At 39.3% G+C, this 25,419-nt stretch overlaps 1 protein-coding gene across 2 annotated transcripts in view; it reads left to right on the top strand.

Moving 5' to 3' along the window:
* LOC100995139 (amphiphysin) overlaps positions 1 to 25,419 on the top strand; it is a 246,390-nt gene that overhangs the window by 84,943 nt on the left and 136,028 nt on the right. For both annotated transcript variants that reach the window (XM_003812226.4, XM_003812227.4), the window contains exon 2: positions 11,536 to 11,616. In XM_003812226.4, the coding sequence (XP_003812274.2) occupies positions 11,536 to 11,616 (81 nt within the window). The remainder of the gene's footprint in view (positions 1 to 11,535; positions 11,617 to 25,419) is intronic.

Genomic DNA, 25,419 nt, shown 5'->3' with positions numbered 1-25,419 from the left:
AAATTCATTCATTTGTCTGTTTATTCATTTGTGTTGATTGCCTGTTCTGCTGGTGAGAAGTATTTTCAGCTTTTGGTACTTCCAGAGCTGGAAGCTGTGTGCTCTGACATAGGCAGCCTCAGATAGCCAGAAGGGGCAGCATCTCTCTGCTACCTTCCGTTACCCTCTGTCCAGGTTCTCAAGGAAGGTTATGAAGGCACTCAGAGTTCCTTCTTGAGCAATCTTTAGAAAACGACCACATGGACAAACTGAACTGAAAATATTGTGTCCAGCCTTCAACTAGGAGTCATTACCAGAGGAAGTAGGGTTTGGTTTTTTGGTCTATTAGCAATCATCCCTCGCTGTATTTTTTAACTTCCATTCAAACCTGCAATGTGTGTATAATTTGTTTTGTATCAGGTTATTTTTATTTTTGGATCAATAAACATTAAAGATAGAAACCATCGGTGAAATTCCCTTTGTGATCACGCACATCCTGCTGGATCTGTTTGAAATCCTTGGTAATTATGTCCTGGCAGTTGGGGCATATTGCATGGCGTTTGGGGGACCACTTAAGAACCTGTGGAATTTTGGTGGTACCTCACTCTGAGATTGTGCAGAACATCTACCAATCTGAGATTATGCAGAATGTTTTTTCAAAAGTTACGTTAAGTACCGTGTAGCCTATCTCTTTTTCTTCATTTATGATGTGTTTGTGAGGCAAATTACCAAAAGGCATCATTTAATAAAAACAGGAAGAAAGTTTGCTCAAAGAGGATGGGTGGCCCTCCTGATGTCACTCAGTGGCCCCAGGTAGGACTGCAGTGGAAATTTTGGTGTGAGAATTCTGGTCACACTATTCTTTCCACCAAAACCAAACCAAATCACAACAGCCCCGCCTCTGCCACAAACAAACTGAACTTTCAAATAGCTTTAAGTCTTGAAAATAAACCTTAAGGGGGAAAAAGCAAGCTGTTCTTGGTGTAAAGCCAGATCCACCCTTATTCCCCAAGCCCAGATTTTCCTATTCAGGAAGACAGGTATTAGCAGATCTGATGGAGGGATTTGGTCAGGTTTGAATAGGGTCACATGGAAGGATTCCATTTCCTGCTGCTACAAAAGTCTGCTCACATGTGAGAAACCACCAGTAAAGATGATTTCTAGGAATGTAGACCACCACTCTAGGCTTTCTTGGTTGCATTGGCAACATTGCTGGCACATGTATCGTTCTTGAAATTATAGAATTGCTCAAGAGACACTTACTGAGCTGCAGAAAGAGAGTTGCCAGAAAATAATTCTCTAAGCACAGATGTTTCCATAGACTCTACAGTATCCCTTTAGCTCTGAAAGATCCATCTGTATCATAGAAAGTCGAAGATGTGAGCTTGGCCAAACACGTAAGAATCTCTTAAGAATCTCTTCCATTGGATCAACTGGAAGATCTAAGTTCCCTGTCAGACCTTTGATATTGCAACTTAAAGTGAAGATATGAAGTCAAGGAGAAAAGAAAGAATAAACCCTCATTAAACACTTTTCAGATCAAGCTAGGAGCTTTTGCTTGTGTTCTCACTTAGTCTTCCTAGAGTTGGTATCCTCCCATTTCTAAAGATGAAGAAACTGAGGCTCAACCAAGTTAAACATTTTGCAAAGGTTATCCAGCTCTCAAAAGTGATCAAGTGAGGCCCAGTTTTGTTTGATATTGGCACTTATTTGCTTTCCACTTGTACCCATGAAGTCTCTTAAAATTCAGTGGTTCTTCACCTTACAGAAACCAGGAGACCTTTCCTCCCATCCTGATAAAAGGCACAGCCATATTATATTAGCCACAATTCCAGGCAATTCCTGGACATCTTGGGATCTGTTCATGAACCCCAGATATAGAACCCAGTATCTAGAGAGAGGCCATGGTCATTTGTGTTTTCCTGCTGCTCCTATGGGACACCTTGGTGGCCTGATCCATAATATTCTTACAAGGAGGGGATGTCCTCTTTGGCCTTTTGCTCATCAGAGGCTAATTAGGTTCCTCTAAGTGATGACAGAGTAGGGAGAACATATATTTTGTATAACTTGCTTCCTCTCCTAGGGTATTTGAATTAATACAATAACCTATTTTGGGAGGGAGATGATGTCATATAGTTTCCATTTAATGAAAGTATGGATCAAGCAGTTATTACATTTGAGTTCCTGACAATATGATATGGTTAGTCAGAGTAGAATCTAAAATAGAGGAAAATGACTTAATTGTCAAGGGGAAAGTAGAGGAGTGTGGTCACCAGGCTGTGTTTCTTTCTCTGCTCCTGTTTTTAGGGCATTATAGTATAGTGGTTAGAATCTTACCAGTTTCCTCATTAATTAATGAGTAAAAAAAAATCATTGATTGATACATGTTCACATTGTACTTTATGGGTATTGCGATTTCTTCCTTTTTTTCTTTAACAGTATTCTTTGAGACTCTGTAGATGGATATATAGTCTTTGGTATTTTTCAAACAGAATCGCCTGGATTTTTTTGAATAGAGATTCCTGAGATGATTTCCCATGGAACACATTTTGGGAAATACTATTCCAGAAAGGTCATGGTAAATCAGAAGGGTAGCTGAAAACCAAATCCTAGCCTTACATAAACTTGGTTACATACCAGCTGTATGATGGAGATCAATTACTTCACCTCTCTAATTTTCAGTGTTCTCATCAGTAAGATGAACACAATCATAGTAACCTAACTCACAAGATTATCAGGAGGATTAAATACATTTTTAGATATAGGACACTTAGATCTGTGCTTGATATATTGTAAATTTCCATAGGTCATAGCTAATAAATTAGAGAATTATAGATTTAGTAAAGTGGGCATTTTTTATAAGAGGAAGAAAAGCAAGAACATGTTCTATCTATCTTCTTCATCTGTTTCATACCCATCATCACAAGCAGCCCCTTCTTGCCTTAGGGAACTTACAGCTCCCATTTGAAATCCTGGGTAGAGTTTTGTGGAATTTTTGTTCTACCTGAGTCAACATCTTCTTTAATATTTGTACAGCAGGTCAGCGTTTTTTAATTTTTTATTTTTTTGAGATAGGGTCTTGATCTCTCACCTAGGCTGAAGTGCAGCGATGCAATCATAGCTCACTGTAGCCTCAACCTCCTGGGCTCAAGCAATCCTCCTGCCTCAGCCTCCCAAGTAGCTGAGACCACAAGCACATGCCACCATGCCTGGCTAATTTTTTTTGTGTGTGTGTGTGGGACAGGGTCTTGCTCTGTCACCCGGGCTGGAGTGCAGTGGCATGATCTCGGCTCACTTCAACCTCTGCCTCCTGGGTTCAAGTGATTCTTCTGCCTCAGCCTCCCAAGTAGCTGGGACTATAGGCGCGTGCCAACATGCGTGGCTAATTTTTGTATTTTTAGTAGAGACAGGGTTTCACCATATTGGCCAAACTGGTCTCAAACTCCTGACCTTGTGATCCGCCTGCCTCAGCCTCCCAAAGTGCTGGGATTACAGGTGTGAGCTACTGCACCCGGACGATTTTTCTTTTTTAATTTTTGTAGAGATGAGGTCTCGCCATGTTGCTCAGGCTGATCTCCAACTCCTGGGCTCAGGCAATTCTCCTGGCATCGCCTCCCAAAGTGTTGGGATTATAGGAGGTCAGTTTTTACATTGCTAACTCATCTTTTATTGGTCTAATGGATAACTGACATGAAAACTGCCTGAAGAATCTGTGTAAAACAATCAGGAACAGACCCGTTCTGTGGCGAATTTCCCAAATGTAGAACCCTCTCTGGCTTTTGCGGTCACGTATGTTTACAGCAGCTCTGATGCAGGATAGATTGCTACCAGTGTGGCAGATGTAAGCTTTCTCTCAAACATCTGGCTGGTAGTATATGGAGGATCCCTTTGCCTAGCTAAGGAACATGAGGACTAATTTACATGATCTAAAGAGGTTGGAGATTCATTGCATTATCCTGTGCAATAATGACATGAGACAGTGCTCTGTTTGTGAATGGGGCCACTGGAGAAGGAAAATCTGGTGTTTATCCGAGTCTCATGGGATGACTCACAGGCTTTAGCAGACTTCCACTGGATTTTGGTATGATTATTATACTCTGGGTTGGATACTGAGGATATCAGGTTCATGAAAAAGTAATTCTGGGACAAGGTGACTCAATCTGGAGGGAGAGCCAGCAGGCAGCAACTCCTGGAGAAGAGGACCATCTTGGATGCCAGGACTCAAATCTTTGCCAGGTCAATATTCCTCAAGCTGTTTTTCCCCACCGATATTTTTTTTCTCTTGAAGTCAGAGGACTAAATGTCCTGAAATTGAAAGGATTAGGAAGGAGAGAAGAGAGCAGCATTCTGCAACATGATACCTTTTCAGGTAGATGTGTGATTGGAAAGCAGCCTTGGCGGGTGCTTACTGCACTGCCTTTTAGGGCCCTTCTCACTTACCTCTGTTCCCATCTAGGGACTAAATTTTCTTTTTTCCCTAGTTTTCTAATTTGCAGTTGCCTCTGTCCTTTCTCCCTAGTTTTCTAATTCCCAATTGCCTCTGTCCCACTTAGGATAAACCTACTCATGTATGAGACATGTAATTTCTCTACTGTATGTCATTCTCAACCTTTTAAAGTCTGAAGGCCATTCAAATGGGACAGAGGCTGTGAATATTCTCTCTTATCTATTCTTGTTTACTTTCCCAGAAGTGTTTCCCAGAATTGGCAGGAAGGCTCATGCCAGCCTCAGAGGCTTTGATGACGTGATGGCTAATGCACTGTTAAAATCTACCAAGGTAAGAAGTAGATGTCATAGTGGTATAGAAATAAATCCCCCAGAGGGGAAGCTGGAGGACAATGTGAGGACCTTAAAGGCCCATGAACCACACCAAAAGATGCATTTCTAGTGTTTCATCTTAGTCCTCTCACATTAGGGCAAATTAAATCCACTTCCTTAGGTCCTGACACACACTCAGAAACAGGTCAAAGGACTAGTACCCTGAAGTTTGGGAAACAGTGTAGGACATGCCCAGCAGGAAGCTTTAGGACAAGCAGCTACCCTGCACTTACCTCCCCTGATGGCCTCTCCAGTCATAAGTTATGGGACTTTGTAGTGTTAGGGTGAGCACAGGATAAGAACTCTTGATGGATAGGTGGGTATATGGACTGATGAATGAATGAATCATCTGGACATGGGCACAAGTAGAAGACCACCCCTCCATGTCCTGTTCAGAAGAGGCCATGGCCTTCTGATTTAGTTTACTCCTGATTAACTACATGGAGAATGTACACATTATTTTATGTGCTCTTCTTCTTTTTTTTTTTTTTTTTTAAGAACAGAAAGTGTGAAGAGAAAGGTGTCTCCTTGTTAAAGAAGACTAATTAAATTGTGTGATTTTATTCTTGACTTTTAGAGTCTGGCTCAAGGAAGCGTGAGTCACCCAGAGTTGAAAATTTGTCTAGTTGGAGCCCTCATCCAATGGATGAATGCCACTAAGGCATCTTGGTGGCCAACCCTGCCATCATTCTTGTCTCAGTAACAAGCCATGCCTGGCCTTCACCTTGAACTGCTTTGTGGCCTGCAGCCTTTCCTCTCATCAACTGCCCCATTTCTGATTGTAGGACTAGCTTTTTTTTTTTTTTTTTTTGCTTGGGGTCACACCTTCTTATAGCTTGACTTTTCTTTGATCTTTTCCCCTGATTAACAGAAGTTATTTCTGTGTGGAATGGAAGATTGTGAACTTTATCTTTGACTTTAAATGCCAACCACTTTTTTGAAAGCTGCCAACACAATATTCCACTCCTAACTTAAAATGGTAAGAGAAGGCAATTATTCTCTTACTATAGTAGGATTTAGTTTGTATTGGACTATGAAGACTTGAAACTTGATCAGAATTTTGGCTTTATAGTATGGAGAAACTGCCCATACCAAAGAGTTCTAAATTTTTAGGGACTTGACTTGGGCACTTTATACACAGGCAATTGCCCTAAAAGAGAATGTGAGGCCCCTATCATTGGGGCAGCCCTTGTAACCCAAGCTGAGGAACTAGCTGCCTTAGGAGAGATTGAAAGAGGATTTAAGATGAAATATTCCAAGTTACCATATTCCTGCTTTTCCTTCCTATTTACTTTTTTACTTGCCTATGTCATGATGTCTTTTAGGACTAGATCACAACTTCTGAGCTTGGGGTGAGGGTCGGAGGAGGAGCACACATCCCTAACAGAATATGTCAGAATCTCACTGAAAGGAAGTGGAATTTGAAAAGCTTATTCAGCATAGTGTACTATTTTGCATTTGAAAAACAGCAGCACTAAAAGTAACAACAAAAATCTTACTGTTTCAAAATACTAACGTGTCAATGTAGATGAAATTGTCTTTGAAGTAAAAGATTCAAGTCTTAAACCAAAATGCACGAGGCACTGAACTTTCTTCCTTTTGCCTGTAGGTGGAAGATGTGTCATGTTGATGTCAAAATCTGCATATCAAATACATAAATACATAGTAATCCTCCTGTAATATCAATAGTGCCACACTGTTCAGGTTTAATTGGTGTTTTCAACACTGCCAAAGGAGTGGTTAATGAGAGAGGTCATTTAAATTATCAGCTCACTGTCAAATACTTGTGACATAGAGCAAGGCAAAAGATGTTTTTAGTCATCTCAGTTCTAGCTTTCACTGTCTTTGGTGTCTTAAGATCTTTTCTATATAGCAGATCAGTTCTTCCCACCTCCATTGAGGCTGCTGGAGAAAAATCACAAAACTGCTTACATGTAGGCAACTGCACATCATGGTCTTTGCCTCAGTGGGGCCTTCAGTTTCATCTAAAATTCATGTCATGTGTTTCTGGTTCTCATCTTTTCCAGTTCCACATCTGAATCACTCCCCTCTCCTGGGGACCTTTCCTGTGACTTCACCCCAGTGCTGCTCAGCAGATGATCTGGTCATTTACCCCACAGGAGAGATGGATCTGCTGTGTGTGCATTCCTTCCAATTTGGCCTTTACAAAGGCAATCTTCCCTGCCTTCTCAGAAATCCTTCATGTTTCTGAGGAATGGCTGTGCCTCTTCCTGAGTAAGATGGGTCCTTTCTGGTGAATCTGAGTTGCCACCCCCTTTGAAACTTTTCTTACTGTGTGACCCCCTTATAGCTCTTGCCTCCTTTCTTTGATCAGTTCTCTCTGGCCTAGAAACAGGGTCGGGTATTGCTCCTTTGATTCTTCATGCCCCCAAGTTCTGGAAAGAGTACCTACTTGCTCTTCTGATTCCTCTCCTCCTATTTGCTCAATCTACTGTGATCTGTTTTCTGACTGCCATTCCACTAATAGCCCTTGGGAAGGATCCCAGGAACCTTCTGGTTCCTAAATCCAGTGGACACTTTCAGGGCTTTTGGTTTTTAACTTGCTTGAGTTCTCTGTAGCAATTGAAACTGACTCCTTTGGTTTCTATGAATTTGCTCCTGATTTGACCATACCTCTGGGTCCCCAGTCTCTTGTCAAGGATTCTCTTCCTCTGCCCGTTCTTCAAATAATGATTTTTCTGGACTGTCTTCAGACCACTTCTTTCTGAACATCATATTTTCTCTGGGCTTTCTTATACACTCTAGTAGCTTTACTGCCACCATACTCCGGTGATTTCCAAAGTATAAGTGTAGCTCAGAGCATCTCTCAGAACCTTGGCCATATCATGCTATTTACCGTATCTCTACCTGGATGCCACAGAGCTGTCTCAAACCCTGCATGTCCAAAATGATGTCTAATTTGTTTGAAGGAATCAATGCCTACTCAGTCTCCCCCAAAGAAATCGGAGGTCGTCCTTCACTCTGTTCTGTCCTTCATCTTTTTCATCTCATAAGCCATTATGTACTGTGCATTATGTTTCTTAAAGACTGATCTGTTTCCTAGCTCCGGTTCTGTCGTTTATTGCTTGGACTATTAAAAAGCCTCTTAACTGGTCTCATTATTCCTATCTTGCCTTCTTCTAATCTGTCCCTAACATTGTCACCAAGGAGTGCAGACCTCTCCATGTGGCTCCCTCCAGAGAAACACTTCATTGGCTCTCCATGGTCTGTACAAGAAAATCAAAGTTCTGATTCTTACTGCCTAAGCCTTTCTGTAATCTGTCCTCTGCCTATCATGCCACCCTTGTCCACTCCAGTTCCACACCTCCCACCCTGGGCTTGAATACTATTGAACGATCACAGTCCCTAGAATGCAGCCTGTTATTCCTGCAGCCCCTTAGCCCAGTGTTTGACACACAGTCTTTAGTAAATATGAAGAGGATTTCTTCTTTGCTACTGTTCATTGTGATTTGCATTCTTCACTAGGGAAAATGCCTAATGTAATACATTTATTATGGATTCTCAGAATGTATTTGAAATGTGACTTAGTCTATTTACCTGTTTGATGAGTAAGTCTCTTCTCTGGGACCCTAACTATTGGTGAAGCTCATATAACTTCTGGAATGGTGAGCGCATTAACTCTAGCAACAAACTATTTAATTTCTAGGAAACTATGATGAAAACTTTTTGTGAAAACAAATTTTTAATGCACTTTTTGCCTGCTGATGTGAGTTTTGGGTCTTCCTGGCAGAGCAAGTTTGATCCTTCTTTACTGTGATGGTCCTTCCAGTGTTTGAGGATGGCTGTGCTCTTTTCCTTGGGTCTTCTCTTCTCCCTGCTAATATACCAAATCATATCAAGTGTTCTTCTCATCACATAGTATCAACTATCTTTGCCTTTTTGAGAGCTCCTTTTTTTGGCTCCAGATTTTCTGTGTATTTGTGCGTTTACCAACTTGTCCACCTCTGAAAGCATCCAGGACCACTTTCCTGATAGCCGTTAAGTTTTGTTAGTGCAGACTGAGATTACGTTAGATGCTTTGGCAGCAACATCACTTTGTTGGCTCATATTGACGATCTGTTTAAGTCATCCCTTCTACTTAAGGGTGGAAACCACCCATCCCTAACACCTGTCTTGTTGCATTTTGGTTGCAAGTTGAATAATAAATCTGGTGCTTGTACAGTTACGTTTTTGTCCTACATTTTATCCTTGTTGAATTTCATCTTGTTAAAGAAGGTCTTTTGTGAATCCTGATTCTGGTCATGTAACATTTTCAACATTCTCCCTGGCTTTTTCTCAGTATAAGCTTATACATTGGTGAAGTTCAGTGGGGTTAGATAAAATAACTATAATAATAATAGATATTATTTATTGAGCATTAACTATATGCTGGCCATCATAGCTTAGTATTTCCATGTGTATCCTTGGTGGTTCCATACAACACTGTGAAGTAGGCACTATTAATATCTTTATCTTACATGTGAGCCACTTAATCAGATATAGGTCCCTCATGGTTGCCTCTGGAAGTCTTATTTTCAGTTTATATTAATTTGCTTATCAATATTTTTTGATGGGAATTTTTTTTGCTGGGAGTTTTTAACCAGCTACTAATACATCCACTTAACTTGTACTAAAATCTAATGTGTACATTTCTTACAAAAACTTTATAGTATGATAAACTCTTGCGTATTTATGTTAATGAATTTTCTTGTTACTTTAACCATTGAGAAAACTGTGGAAAATATAGAAAGTTATAAAGAAGAAAATAATGATCACCCTTAATCTTATCACCCAGAAATAGCCACTATTAACTTTTTAACATAGTTATAGTCTTTTTACATATATACATAATTTCATGTTTCTTATGTTTATCAATTCTTCCCTAGTTATAATGCCCTATTCTTCCCAAAATGCAGTGTATTCTGCTCCACCTTTCAAAGAAACCCTGATATAAGTGACAGGAGAGTATTAGTTAATACAGTGATTATGTGTCCTTTTAATATTTATGATACTAGATTCCTGCAGCTTCTGAAAAATAATACATTTACAATGAAAAATAGCATATTTCATATTACTTACATGTAGTATTGGTTTGTGAAGTGAAATTGAGTGATATTGTATAATTGGTAATACATGTGTGAATCTGTTTACAATTTTATTTAAAACATATATCTTTGTTAATGACAGTGAAAAGGAAGAAATACTAGCACATTTTATGAACAACTATTTTTAGAATAGAATACAAAATCATTTTTCATTTAGAATAATTACTTTTGCTCCAAGGAAAATTGACCTCTTGAAGAAATCTGCATGAACTCTGACTTATGGGGTAACTACTTTGATACTTAGGTTTATTTATTAATATAACATTATAAATGTATCTTGGGGAAAATATACGAGCTATGAAAATGTCTAGTTAAAAAAGAGATGTGTATCGTTTATTTTGTTATGCAGGAAAATGAGTTCTTGTATTCCTAAAGTATATTAGTTATCTTCCTTCTGCCCTACTTTTTAAAGGCAGCAAGTACAATTTGTTACTTATGTCCTGTGTCCCAAAGAGACTCTATGCTGTGTCTTTAACTTATCCTTGATTTGTTATTTGTGGACCTGCCTTGTCTATTCCGCTAAAATATACATTTTTTAGGATCAAGTGTTGGGGCCTTGTTTTTTAGTATTTCTGGGTGACCCGTGTTTAGCATGGGGCCTTGAGTATCCCATGATTTCTTTGAGTGTTTATTGAGTTGAAGGGAGTATCAGAAGATGGTGAGACGGAACTTACCATCATCCTGGCTTCTAATACTGTCCCTGTGAAGTAGATCAAGGGTTCCCAAACCCTGGGCCTCGGACTGGTACCAGTTTGTGGCCTGTGAGGAGCCCAGCCACTCAGCAGGAAGTGAGCAGCAGGTGAGGGAGCATTACCACCTGAGCTCCGCCTCCTGTCAGATCAGCAGCGGCGTTAGGTTCTCATAAGAGAGCAAACCCTACTGTGAACTGCACATGCGAGGGATCTAGGTTTCAAGCTCCTTATGAGAATATAATACCTGATGATCTGTCACAGTCTCCCATCACCCCCAGATAGGACCATCTAGTTGCAAGAAAACAAGCTCAGGGTTCCCACTGATTCTACATTATGGTGAGTTGTATAATGATTTCATGATATATTACAATGTAATAATAATAATAGAAATAAAGTGCACAATAAATGTAGTGTGCTTCAGTCATCCTGAAACCATTCCCCCCGCCACCCTCTTGTCAGTGGAAAAATTGTCTTCCATGAAACTGGTCCCTGGTGCCAAAAAGTTTGGGGACCACTGAAGTGGATGAATGCTTTAGTCAGACAGCTTTGGTCTACTGTTCACAAGCAGTTGAGTACCAATTATGCATTCAGCATTGTGCCAGGTGCTTTGGACAAAAAGACAAATAAGGCATAGCTTCTGTCTCTAAGTCACGCACAGCCTGCTAAAGGAAACAGTTATATAAAGAAATAAGTGCAGTGTAGCACAACACTTGCTCAAAGCCACACAGCCTGTGAGGGGCGGGACTGGGATTCAGTTTTTTTTTTTGTTCAACTCCAGAGCTGCCAAGCCAAGATGCTTCCAGAACAGAAAAATCAGAAGTGCTGATAGTTTTGCTCTACTCCTCAGAGCAAAACAACAGCCTTGCTCCATTAACAGAAAATGCACATCTTTCTTTGAAAACATTATTAAATTAAACCATTTTGTTTTATTTGCAAATTAGGTCCTCCAAAAGCTGGGGAAAGCTGATGAGACAAAAGACGAACAGTTCGAAGAATATGTCCAGAACTTCAAACGGCAAGAAGTGAGTCCATTTGTTTAGTTTCTGGAGTGGGAAATTGTTTAAATGTGTTTGTGTCTTAGTATGTAAGTAAAATGCATTAAGATTAAAAAAAGACTAGATGGAGTTGGCACTAACTTGAGAGTAACACTTGCTAATTCTGTAGAATTTCCTATTGAAGACGGGGAAAGGGCCATAGAGAGTAGGTTTTGGAATCCCAGGAGATAAAGACTCTGCTGTCCTGGACTGCTTTAGTTTTTTATAATATTTTATTTTTTGAAACAGGGTCTCATTCAGATTGCCCAGGTTGGCGTGCAGTGATACAATTTTGGCTCACTGCAGCCTCAACATCCTTGGATTCAGGTGATCCTCCCACCTCAGCCTCCCAAGTAGCTGGGATTACAGGTGTACGCCATCATATGTGGCTAATTTTGTTGTGTTTTTAGTAGAGATGGGGTTTTGCCATGTTGCCCAGGATAGTCTTGAACTCCTGGACTCAAGCGATCCACCCACCTAGGCCTCCCAAAGTGTTGGGATTACAGGTGTGAGCTACCAGGCCGGGTCTCCGACCACTGTAATACAGATGACGGATCTATAGGAATGCTGGTGTTTCTGAAGATTTATATTTCATTGAACATTAGAAAAGCAGTAGTTTAACACTTCTGGTAAAATGACCTTAATTGTTGCATGCTTCAAGAGCATGCATTCGCAACAGGGATTATACTAATATCTTCCCTAAGGGGCTGAAAATTGGTTCTTGGTGGGTGAAGAAAACCTTTTTAGTGTATAAAGCATAGATAAACATATCTTAGATAAGCAGACATATAGTATACTTACGGTATTAAAATTTTACAGGGGGTGTAATTCAGAAAAAAAAAGTCTTAAAAGACTCCTTGGGGAGATGACAATGAAAAAGAGGTTGAGAAACAGATTGTGATGTTTGTTCCTTTAGTGTATGTGTTTAACAGACACGTGGATATAGAAACTATTTTTAAACTATGTCTTGATCTCTAAGGCTTGGATAATTGGCTAGAATATCTCTCTTTAGGTAACACACGTAAGGGCTGGGGAGGGGAAGATAGGAGTGGGGCCGTCTGAGGTTAGAAGCCTCAAATCTAGAGATCATCTTAGAGGTGGGGTAGGAAGAAGGCAGGCTGAGAAGGGCTTGGGAAATGGGGTTTGCATTATAAAGTCAGATTATGTGGGGAACAATATAAGGACATGGATTTCTTTTCCTGATGTCAATGGAGTTACCAGTGTCCACAGAGGGAATTATAGCCTCAGAGATGACACCAATAATGGGAAATCATCACAGGTTTTATTTCGCCCCCTTTGCTCCTGACCTTGGAGGTTTCTTTTTTCCATTTGTGTATCAGGGTTCCTGCTCTTTCTCTCACCAAGACATTCTATTTCTTTTCATTACCAAGAGGGGTTATACATTTCAGCAGGTATGGAGCCAGGTAGATCAGTTTTGCCAAAACGCATTCCTGAATGTCTCCAGTTTCATCCCAAGACTAAGTGTTGGCATGTGCGATAGGTAGTCAGTTTACCATGAATGGGATAGCAAACGTGTTCTATCTGAACATGAGAAAAGGGAGAGGGGAGCTAGAGAACAAAACAGTAACGGAGAGAAAAATTGATCGTGGCCAAATGAACAAATATTACAGAGAGCTTTGGCTTAATAAAGGTAGAAAAGAGAATTCCTAGAGAAATGTTGGACTTGGGCCCACAGAATAAGTAGTCTCCTAGTCTCCTCTAGGAAAAGAGGGTCTTCACATCAACTTCTGTTCTCATCTGGTGATTTTTCACACATCTCCTGCATATGGGTAGCTCTCAAATAGATCATTGTCTTGGATTGCAGGAACTTCCCATACACAAACTTGTCCATCAGTGCCCTGTGACTTTGCAGGCAATCCCAAATGTCTGCTCTAAAATATTGGATTTAGATTGAAGAAGTGATTCATGTTTACAGTTTTCCCTACCTAAGGATTCACACTGTACCCTTTGAAACCTTGTTTTCCTGTCTGGCATGTCCCCATGGAGCTAATTAATTCTTTGCTCTTGGAGTTTTTCTCTATCACTTTTATGGCACTTTAATGTTGTTAGCACCCTAGAAGGTTAACTTTGGAAGCATCAGGTTTAGTAATGCAGTCATGCCAGGAAGCACTTTGCATTTTCCGATTACAGTGAATTTTCATTGTTTTTTTTTTTTTCCAGCTTTCTTGACTGCCCCAGGTGAGGATTGTTTTTTGTTGAAGGTACTAGAGAAAAGTGCAATTTGATTAAATCATCAACTACATTGGCAGAATGATTTGTGCCACTAGCAGCAGCAGCATGGGGTGACTTTAAACTGCTGTCCTGCTATCTATTTTGGTCACTATATACAATACTCATCTTCAAATGTTATGGGGCATAGTATATTAACACCCGTGAAAACTACCACCTTAGTTCTCCCAAGAAATATTAGCAGATTTTAAAACATGTGTGAAACTTCAAAACTTGGGGAAATTTGAACAAGTAATTCTATTTCATAAGAGTAAGGCAAATAGACTGTTAATGTAGGGAATGTTATTTCTCAGGGAGTCTCTTGACCCCATTTGGTTCACTTTGAAAATATTTTTGCATCTAAAATATCTAGCATTTTCCTATCCTCATTTTGATCTTTTTTAATCAGAAAAAGAAAGTTTATAATCATTATAGTGGAGTGAGGAAGGAGAGTGCTTTACCCCTGTTTGTATATTAGGAGAGACAAGGAGAAAGGGAAGGAGGATAGAAGGAAGAGAAGGGGAGGGATTTATTAAATTTCTTTTGAAACATATTAAAGGTTGAGAAGTGTAGCTGAAGACTGATTTTATTAATGCTCTACGGAGAGAAGAATCCTCTTACCCCCCAATATGTATTGGTGATCAATTTGCATGTGTTGGGTATGCTGAAAAAGGAGTGGTACTTATGTAGAAACATTAACCTAGAAGGAAGGATCTGCCAAGATTATGGTTACATCTGCAAGGTCTATTATTCTTAGTATTAATGTGATGGTGAATCAGTACTCTGAAGAGACAAAGCATTGTCTAAAGGCTACATACTCTAAAGGCATTATCTAATCTAGGAAACCTAGATTCCATATTTTTTCTATGAGTATATATATTTTATATCCCAAAAGATACTATTGATAGTATAAAATGAAACCATATTTGGATTTGTGCATTGTATTATAGTCCCCTGACCACACTCAAGTAGTGCTTAATAAAGAAGTAGACCATTCTAGGATGTTCTAGAATTATTCAAACATTTATGGGGGCTCAATTGTCTTGCTTTTAGATTCCTTTTATAAAATCATAAGATCCTTATAGTTATTGATATATTCCTTGCTTGTTCATGTTGGAAACAAAAGTGGCAGAAAGGTCTGTGTTTGAACTCTGGCTTGGGGCTTTTCTTTATTTTATTCCAACCCTAAGTTTTCCTTTTGATCTCAAACTTCTTTTCCTTCAACATGGTTTGTGTGAGACTGAGAGCATCGATAAAGGGTCTGTACATACTTTCTTTTGTCCATTGGACTCCCAATTGCTGTAGCTTTTGTGGTTCATGTTTCATAAACTACTTAATTAAAACAAGGAGAGCCTGGTGCCATGGTGTGTGCCTGTAGTTCCAGCTACTCAGCAGGGTAGGGTGACGCTGGAGGATCACTTGAGCCCAGGAGTCCTGGGCTGTCATGTGCTATGCTGATTGGGTTCCTGCACTAATTTCAGCATCAATATGGTGACCTCCCAGTAGCGGGGAACCACGAGGTTGCCTAAGTAGGGGTGAACCTGCCCAGGTTGAAAATGGAGCAGGTCAAAACTCCTATGCTGATCAGTGCTGGGATCGTGCCTGTAAATAGCCACTGCACTGCAGTCTGGGCAACACAGCGAGACCTCATTTCGAAAGAGAGAAAGAAGGAAAGAAGGAAGGAAAGAAAGAAGGAAGGAAGGAAGGAAGGAATTAGGAGTAGTACATCAGGGAATAGAATGAACTCTTCTACAAAGAACTTGGAATTTTCCATGACAATGCATGCTAAAGAGAGCAAGGATTTTAGAAATCCAGCAGGAAGAACAAAATCTGATTTCATTTCCTCCTCAGAGGGCCTTTCTTCCCCGTTCTATTTTTGGTCTCTTATCAAAGCTGTTAACAAGTAGCAAAACTGACTGGTGTGAACATCACCTGCTTTCAGTTCTACCAGTTTTCTGCTGACAGATCTGTTAATGAGCAGAAAAAAAGGTCCCACTGTGGAAAGAAGGTCCTTGGTTTCTCTCCCTCCTTCCTGCTAATAAACTCGCCCAGTAAGATGCTGCACCTGTGGCAAGTGTGCTAATTAAAAGAAGATACCTTGAGGGCTGGTTGAGCCCAGATAACCAACTATTTGGACACATTTTAGTGAGTGCAGGTGGGAGCACCCTCATCCAGGTCCCATCTAAGAACAATAGTTCAAATAAAGGAGAGAGAGCCTTGGTTCTCCTTCTAGCATCTCCATAGGCTTCCATTCCCTCATTGAAATACCATAGCAGTGTTGTGCAGCTCCTCCATGGCCACGACTGAGTGATAGGCTAACTTTTGTGTAATATGAACCAAAAAGAGAAGAGACCCTGGGACCCTGAAATCCTCTCCAGTGGTGAGAATTCAGACCAGCCTCCCATGAGTTGGATGCTCTAGCAGATGTTTAAAGCTGGGCCACGTCCTCTCCTTAGACTGAACTCACACCTCCTGGACACAGCGATCCTGTTTTGCTGCTTTTATGTTTTTATTTCCATGGGAGCTAGTGCTTTGCAAGTAAACTTAACAAATACTTGCTAAACTTGAAGCTGAACTAGTGGCAGAAATTATCGCTTTGAGTGCATTCCTGGAGTACATTTTTATTTCTGGGATGGAAGAGATGTTGTATATGGTATGTATTTTTGCAAGCAGTTTCGTGACATTTTTAAGAACCTAGTATATGTACATATAAATAACTAAAGAGAAAAATTTTAGAAGTTTTAAGAAAGAGTGTAAAATAAAAATATACTGCCACAGGATATATGTTAATGTGTGGATAAAATTTTAATTTACGATAAATTATACTTACCTTCAGAAGCTTTTTGCAATTTGCTTGAGCAGATAGGCCTAGCATATACCTTAGAACATTTGTTTTTGCCACAGATAACCATGATGTGAATATATTAATGTATCTACCTTTCATTAAATATTAATCTTGACCTTCTTGTGAGATAGCCACTGCCTTGATTAAATGGGATCCCATCAGATCTGTTTTAAATAATGATCCAATTCTAAATGGCAGTATGGAGAGCCTCAGTTGCCCTACACAGCATCCTGTCAGGTTACTAGACCTTCTGGATTCTGAATAAGAACCTAAGCTGGCAAGTTTTGTGCCCTCCAGAGCAGTGTTTTTCAAACATTAGCTGCCTTGAAGTTACCTGGAAGGTGATGGTACAGCAGGTCGCACCCAGCAGCCTGTGCTGTACCAATGCCTTCTAGGTGACTTCAATGCAGGTGATGTCTGAGGTGAGGCCTGAGAATCTGCATTTCTGACAAGTTCCCAAGTGATGCCAGTGATGCTGATCCAGGGACAACACATTGAGGACTAATACATTGTATCTACTCATGCAAGTTTTTACAAGTGCTTCCTCTGGTTTGTCCTTGAAACTTCTAATCCTATGTTTGATGTCTATTTTTAGCGTCTGTTATAAATATGGATAAAGATTTGGTGGTCATGTTCTGGATTATCTGTGATCTGCATAGATCAAATCAACTAAGATGATCTGATATTTAACAGGCATGATTTTTGAGTGTAGTGATGGAACTCGCTTCTTCCAAGGTTGTAGAGCCGGGAGGCTGGATGCCCTGTTAAGAAATGAAAGTCCCTGCTCACACCTTAATGAGAAGGAGTTTCATGAAGCTCTTTTAAGATAGTCTGGTGTAATAGGGGAAATTATAGAAGGCATTAGAACTCTGGACTTAGGGTCCTGGGAAAAAAATTGATTATCTGGAAAACCAGGTTCAGCGAATACAAGGCCTTGGAAATGAAAGTGTCTTGTCCAGAAGCAGCCGAGGCAATGCTGGAAGGGAAATTTATAGCATTAAATGCTTGCATTAGAAACAAGGAAAGGTCTCAAATCAATAATCTAATTTCCTACCTCAAGAAACTTGAAAGAGAAGAAAATAAACCCAAAGCAAGCAGAAGGAAGGAAATAAAAAAAGAACAGAAATCAATGAAACTGAAAATGGAAAACAATAGAGAAAAAAATGAAACAAAAGGCTGATTCTTTGGAAAAACATCAATAAAATTAATAAACCTCTAGCAGGACTGACAACAAGAAAAAAGACACAAATCACCCACATCAGAAATGAAACAAAGGATATTACTATAGCCTCTGTAGCCATCTAAAGGATAATAAGGGAATAATACGAGCAACTTTATACTTACAGATTTGACAACCACAGGGGATCAATTCCTTTACAATCACAAACCACTAAAACTTAATCAAGGTGAAATAGACAATTTGAATAGTTTAATAATTATTAAAGAAAGTGGATTTGTGATTTAAAATCTGAAAAAAAACTCCACACCCTCTGATAGTTTCACTGGATAATTCTAACATTTAAAGAGTTAATATCAATTTTACATAATCTTTTTCAGAAAATAGAAGAGGAGGGAGCACCTCTCAATTGATTTTATGTGGGCTATATTACCTTGATACCAAAACCAGACAACAATAGTATGAAAAAAAGAAAACTGCAGACCAATATGTCTCATGAAGTTACATGTAAGAATCCTTCAAATATCAGCAAATGAAATCTAACAATGTGTAAAAAGAATTATACACCTTGACCAAATAGGATTTATTCAGGTTATGCGAGGCTGGTTTAACATTCCAAAATCAATCAATGTAATTTACCATATAAACAAGGTAAGGAAAAAAATCATATGATCATATAAATTGATGTAGAAAAAATTTGTGACAAAATTCAGCACCCACTCCACAATAAAAATGCCCAGCAAGTTACGAATAGAAGAGAATTACCTCATTTTGGTAAAGAACATCTACAAAGAAACCTAACGTACAGTTAATATCATAATTAATGGTAACAGACTGAATGCTTTTCTCCAAAGATTGAAAACAAGGCAAGGATGTCCATTCTCGCTAATGCTATGCAATGTAGAAGTGGAAGTCCTAGCCAGTACAATAAGGAAAATGAAAGGAAACAAAAGGCGTATAGCTCATAAAGAAATTACACTCATTTTGTCTGCAGATGACATAATTATGTACATAGAAAATCCCAAGACGTCAACGAAAATACTACTCTAACAGATAAATGAGTTCAGTGAGGTCACAAGATATAAGATCAACACATAAATATCAATCACATTTCTATATACTCAAAATGAACATGTGGAAATAAAAATTAAAAACACAACTTTTATAATCACTCCAAAGAAAAAGAAATATATATGTGTAAACTTAACAAAACACATACAGGATCTATATGCTTAAAATTATAAAATACTGAAATCAAAAAGAACTAAATACTTGGAAAGATGTACTGTATTCATGGATTTGAAGCCTCAACACAGTAAACATGTTAGTTGTCACCAAATTAACCAATAGGTTTAATGCAATTTCCTGCAATTTCTACAGCATGTTTTTTATGACCATAGATAAACTTATTCTAAAATTTACGTGGAAATGCACAGACCCTATCATAATTAAAACAATGACAAAGACGAAGTAGGAGGAAAAATTCTATTCAATATTAAGGCCTACCACATAGGCGAAATAATCAAGACATTGTATTGGCAGAGAGATAGACATGTAGATTAATAGAACAGAATAGGTAACCAAGAAATAGACCCACACAAATATGCTCAACTGGTTTTTGACAAAGGTTTAAAAGCAATTCAGTGGAAGAAAGATAACCTTTCAACAAACGGTGCCATAGTAACTGGGCATCCATAGGCCAAAAAACTGAACTTTGACCTAAAACTAACCCTTATACAAAATTAACTGAAAATATATCAAGAACTTAAATGTAAAACATAAAGCTTTAAAACTTTTGGGAAAAAATAGGAGAAAATCTTTGGGATCTAGGGTTAGGTAAAGAGTTCTTAGATTTGCTACCAAAAGCACAATACAAAAGAGGAAAATGTGATAAATTGGACCTCATCCAAATTAAAAACTTCCTTTGCAAAAGAGCTGTTAAGAGAATGAAAAGACAAGCTATGGACTGGGAGAAAATATTTGCATACTACATATCCAAGAAAGGACTAGTATCCAGAATACGTAAAAGAAACTTAAAACTCCATAGTAAAAATAAGTTAAACAGTTCCATTAGAAAATGGGCAAAATCCATGAATAAAGGCCGGCTGCAGTGGCTCACGCCTGTAATCCTAGAACTTTGGGAGGCCGAAGTAGGTGGATCACTTGAGGTCAGGAGTTCGAAACCAACCTGGTTAACATGGCAAAACTCCGTCTCTACTGAAAAAAAAAAAAAATAAAAGCCGGGCATGGTAGTGGGTGCTTGCAGTCCCAGCTACTTGTGAGGCTGAGGTGAGAGAATTGCTTGAACCCTGGAGGCGGAGGTTGCAGTGAGCCGAGATGATGCAGTCCAGCCTGGGTGACGGAGTGAGACTCTATCTCAGAAAAAAAAAAAAGAAAAGAAACCATGAATAGATATTTTATTGCAGTAGATATGTGGATGGCAAAGAAGAATATGAAAAGATTTTTAACACCTATTTAGCCATCGGAGAAATGCAAATTAAAACCACACAAGAAATCACCATCCATCTCTCAGGATGGCTAAAATAAAAACTAGTGACAATGCTAAATGCTGGCAAGGATTTGGAGAAACTGAATCACTCATACATTGTGTGAAATGATTCATAGCCACTGTGGGAAACAGTTTGGCTATTTCTTAAAAAATTAGACATGTATACCATACAACCCAGAAACTGCACTCTTATGCATTTATCCCATAGAAATGAAAATGTATGTTCTCACAAAAAAATTGTTCACAAATGCCCTTAGCAGCTTTATTTATAGTAGCTCCAAATTGGCAACACCCCAGATGTCCTTCAGGGGGTGAATAGTTAAACAAACTGTAGTATCTCCATACTATGGAATACTAGTAAGCAATGAAAAGAAAATAACTACGGCCACACACCAAAGCCTGCTTGAATCTCCAGGGAATTATTCTGAGTGAAAAAATCCAATTCTAAAAGGTTTTATACTGTGGGATTCCACTTATGTAACTCTTTCGGCATGACAGAATTGCAGAAATGGAGTAAAGTTTGGTGGTTGCCAAGAGTGAGTGATGGGGGTTTGGGGTCGATGTGGTTATAAAAAGTCAATACAAAGGATTCTTGTCCTGACTGGAAAGTTCTGTATCCTGACTGTGGTGATGGATACATGAACCTACACATGTGGTAAAATCGCATAAAACTAAACACACACACACACACACACACATGCACAAATGAGTACAGGTAAAACTGGGAGAAGCTGAATAAGATGGGTAGGTTGCATCTATGTTGTGACATTGTACAGTAATTTTGTAAAATGTCGCTGTCAAGGAAGACTGAGTACAGGATGCAAAGGCTCTCTCTCTCTCTCTATATATATAGATATATACACACACACACACACACACAACTACATATATACACAACTATATATTATATATAATAGATGATATATAAGATTGTGTATATATATACACACAATGAACACAACTATATATATATACACACACACAACTGCAAATGATTCCATAATTACATCATTGAAACTTCATTTAAAATATATCCCCTTTCATAGGCTTACCTAGAAAAAGCATACTGCCTCACTGCCTCTGTCAGAACAAACACACTTGAAGGCAGAAGCCACAGACTCACATTCTTGCCAAGATGTGTCAGGGAACATAAACAAGCTGAGTAGGCAAGGTATAAAACAGTAAGGAGTGGTGAGGACTGTGCTGAATTATAGGATTCATGGGACCTAAAGAAGCAGCTGTCAACTCCAGTGCACATGAATCTGAGGGGGATGTGGGCCCCATATTGCCACATCAGATTTTCAAGAAAAGATTAAATTCATATTGTAATAAAATTTCCCAATTTTATTTTGTATATTTTAAATTTAGAAGTAATTTTAACCTTACAAAAAGCTATAATAATAGTATACAGAACTGCTGTGTACCATTCACCTAGACTTCCCAATTACTGTATCATTCTATCTATATATGGATGCTTCCATGCCTCTATGCCTCCAACCATCTATCCATCCATCCATCCATCCATCGGTATCCAAAAACGACACTATCCTACACTGCAGTAGTTCCTTCTGTCAAAGTCAGTGAATTACCTTTGATCCCGTATTACCATCTAATTTGCAGATCCCCAAATTTTGCCTATGACAAAACTTTTGCTGTGCAGAAGACTCTGTGAAGGGGATGAAGAGACAAGTTAGAGGCCCAGAGAAAATGTTTGCAACATATGCCCTAATTGTGTTTTTTAAAGGGCCTGTATCCAATCCAGGGTCACATGTTGCCCCTAATTGTCAGGTTTCATTAGTTTCTTTAAACTAACTCTGTTGGAAGAGCGTTTCAGTGTTTTCTTGCCTTTCATGATCTTGACACGTTTGAGGAGTACTGCCCAGTGTTTATTTGTAGAGTGTCCCTCACTCTGGATTTGCCCGATACTTTTCTCATAATTAGCTTCCTGTTAATAATTAGCTTCTGGGAAGATTACTACAGAAGAAAGTGATGCCCAGTGTATGCTGTCAGAACACACATCATGTTAATTTGTGCCAGTGCTAGTGATGCTAACTTTTATCACTTTGTAATGGCAGAGCTCAACAGATGATATGCAGGTATCTCTAGTAAGATAAGATGATATCTGCCAGGTATCTCTAGTATAGAGTTAATACATAAATATTTTCTCTCTTAAAATTAATAAATATTTAATAAGTAATATTAATAAATATTTTGTGGGGATATAGTTTGAGACTGTACATGTCCTGTTTCTCATCAAACTGTCACCTACTAGTTTTATCCACTAGTGCTACTTCTTTAAATCAGCTGTTACTCTGATGCTTGCTACATGGTGAATTATTTTGAATTCCTTCTAAACTTATTAATTAGCATTCTACTCAATGGTAAAATTTTTGAGTATTGTGACATTGTACAATCGTTTCACAAAATGTTGTTATCTCTGCCCTCACTCCTGGTAAAAATTTTTCTTTCTTAATTAATTAATTATATCAGCATGTACTTCTGGATTCCTATGTTATTCATTGGGTTATAATACATTACTATTCATCATTTTGGAGTGCAGTTCCTCCAAATTTAGCCAGTGGAAGCTCCTAGGAGTTGACTCCTTTGTCCTTTTGACAGACCTGCATCATTCTCTGACAACATTTTTACCTTTTTGGTACAAGATGTTTCAGGATCTTTTTGTGCTTTCCCTTGCCAAAATAGCTTGGAATCAGCTATTTTTCCAAGAAATCCTGGTTTCTTTTGGTGGAGACTGGGATTTAGAAACCAAGATCTGGGTTCTAGGTGTATTCTTTGTTTCTAGGGTATCATACTTCTAGGCCTTCTAAGTGGACAGGATATATATGTGTGTATACACACACACAACACACGTGTATATACAAGTATTTATACACACAGACATCTATATTATCTATCTATCTGAAACCGTGACCCTTCCAACTGCAGTTCAGTGTCTCCTGCTTTATTTGGGCTCTCCCCCACCCTCTTTTCTTCTTTTTTTAGACAGAGTTTCACTCTTGTTGCCCAGGCTGGAGTGCAGAGGTGCGATCGCCACTCACTGCAACCTCTGCCTTCTGGTTTCAAGTGATTCTCCTGCCTCAGCCTCCCGAGTAGCTGGGATTACAGGCGCCCACCACTACGCCTGGCTAATTTTTGTATTTTTAGTAAAGATGGGGGTTTCACTATGTTGGCCAGGCTGGTCTCGAACTCCTAACCTTGTGATCTGCCTGTCTCGGCCTCCCAAAATGCTGGATTACAGGCGTGAGCCACCACGCCTGGCTGGGCCTTCCCCCTTTCTAGATTTGTACTTCCCTCTTTGAGAGTGAGAAACCTGCTTTCATTATCTTCAATATATGTATATTTGTGCAGTCTCCCTTATGTAACCAGCCTCCTGACCATGTGGGCCATCTCTTTGTCTCCTGTGCTGCACCAGTCCAGGGTCCCCTGCTCTCTAGCTCTCTAGCTGTAGGCTGATTCATACCCACCTACACTTTCCCCTTCTCTCCCCTCTGGAGGCCTGCTGACCAAGAATCTCTGCCTGCTCAGCACAGTAGCTGAGTTCCCACTTGCTGATGGTATGCCTACTGCATTCTCTCTGCCCTCACTCCTTGCACCATGCCTTCTGAGAGTCTCCCTGCTATAATCACTCACTCTGCCTGTGCATCACAGGAAGTATCCCGCTTGTTTAAAATACTGGCACCTAATTCAATTTCATAATGGAGTCTGTAAAATAAATCAATGTCTATAGAACAAATTTGACCCATGGGCTATAACAATACTAAACATACAAACATTATTACACATATAAGTGTACTAAAGGATAAGCATTATTAATGCCCCGAGGAAAAGGTAACAGTTAATATATGGCCATATTAACTTAGCGAGCAGTTTGCTTTTTAGGCTTTAATAGGATGGCAGTTATCAATATAAAATGTATGGTTTGTTTGCATTTACTCTAAAAGAATTAAAATGTGGTTCTTGGTTTTTGGAAGTACAAGATCCTTGCTTGAGGTCTCTTTTTTCTCCACCTCATGCAGTGACCCCACAGATCCCAAGCAGCTCATTGTAACCAGTGTTACTCTACCTCATCAGGAGTTTCCTATGATAGCTGTAGTAATACATTTCACAGGGTGGTAGATTTGGCCTTAATTACCCCTGTTCCACTGAGGGAAATCTCAGTAGAATTTTCAATGTCTGGTGACATTTCAGCAAAGAGTGTACATGGGAAGCGCCTACTGAATGTCCTGGTCTCAGATACATAGATACACAGCTAAATTACTATCATGTAAGAAAACTGGATAATAAAGAATGTACTACTGAAGTATGCAGAGGAAGAGAGACTCCTGACTGAGGGGATGGGGATCCCTCCAACAGAGAATGAAAAGTCTGTAGATCAAGAAAGCAACATAGAAATGGGGTGGGTGATAATATTTCCTTTCCTTTAATGAAGTATTAAAAAAAAGAGATGATGCATGGAGGGGTATGTTCTACTCAATCTGCACTTTTCCAAAAATCTCTCTACCTTTTTTCATTTGTTAAAAAATGTATCTGGCTCCACATATACTTTTTTTTTTTTTTTTTTGAGACAGAGTCTCGCTCTGTCACCCAGGCTGGAGTGAAGTGGCGCTATCTCTGTTCACTGCAACCTCTGCCCGCCGGGTTCAAGCGATTCTCCTGCCTCAGCCTCTTGAGTAGGTGGGATTACAGGTGCCTGCCACCATGCCTGGCTAATTTTTGTGTTTTTGGTAGAGACAGGTTTTGCCATGTTGGCCAGGCTGGTCTCGAACTCCTGACCTTAACTGATTCGACCTGCCTTGGCCTCCCAAAGTGCTGGGATTACCGGTGTGAGACACCACACCCAGCCCACACATACATTTTTACACAGAAAAATCTCTGACCTCTTGTCTGGGGTAGTTTCCTTAAGATACCCTCTTAAGAATATATATTTACATGACTTGGAGCAAATTCTACTTGTCTGGAATTTTTCTGTATTCAGTGCCCACTCTATAGGACACAAATTATTTGTACCTA

This window comes from Pan paniscus, chromosome 6 (assembly GCF_029289425.2).
Source record: "Pan paniscus chromosome 6, NHGRI_mPanPan1-v2.0_pri, whole genome shotgun sequence".
NCBI classification, from domain to species: domain Eukaryota; kingdom Metazoa; phylum Chordata; class Mammalia; order Primates; family Hominidae; genus Pan; species Pan paniscus.
This window is presented reverse-complemented; position numbering and strand designations above follow the sequence as displayed.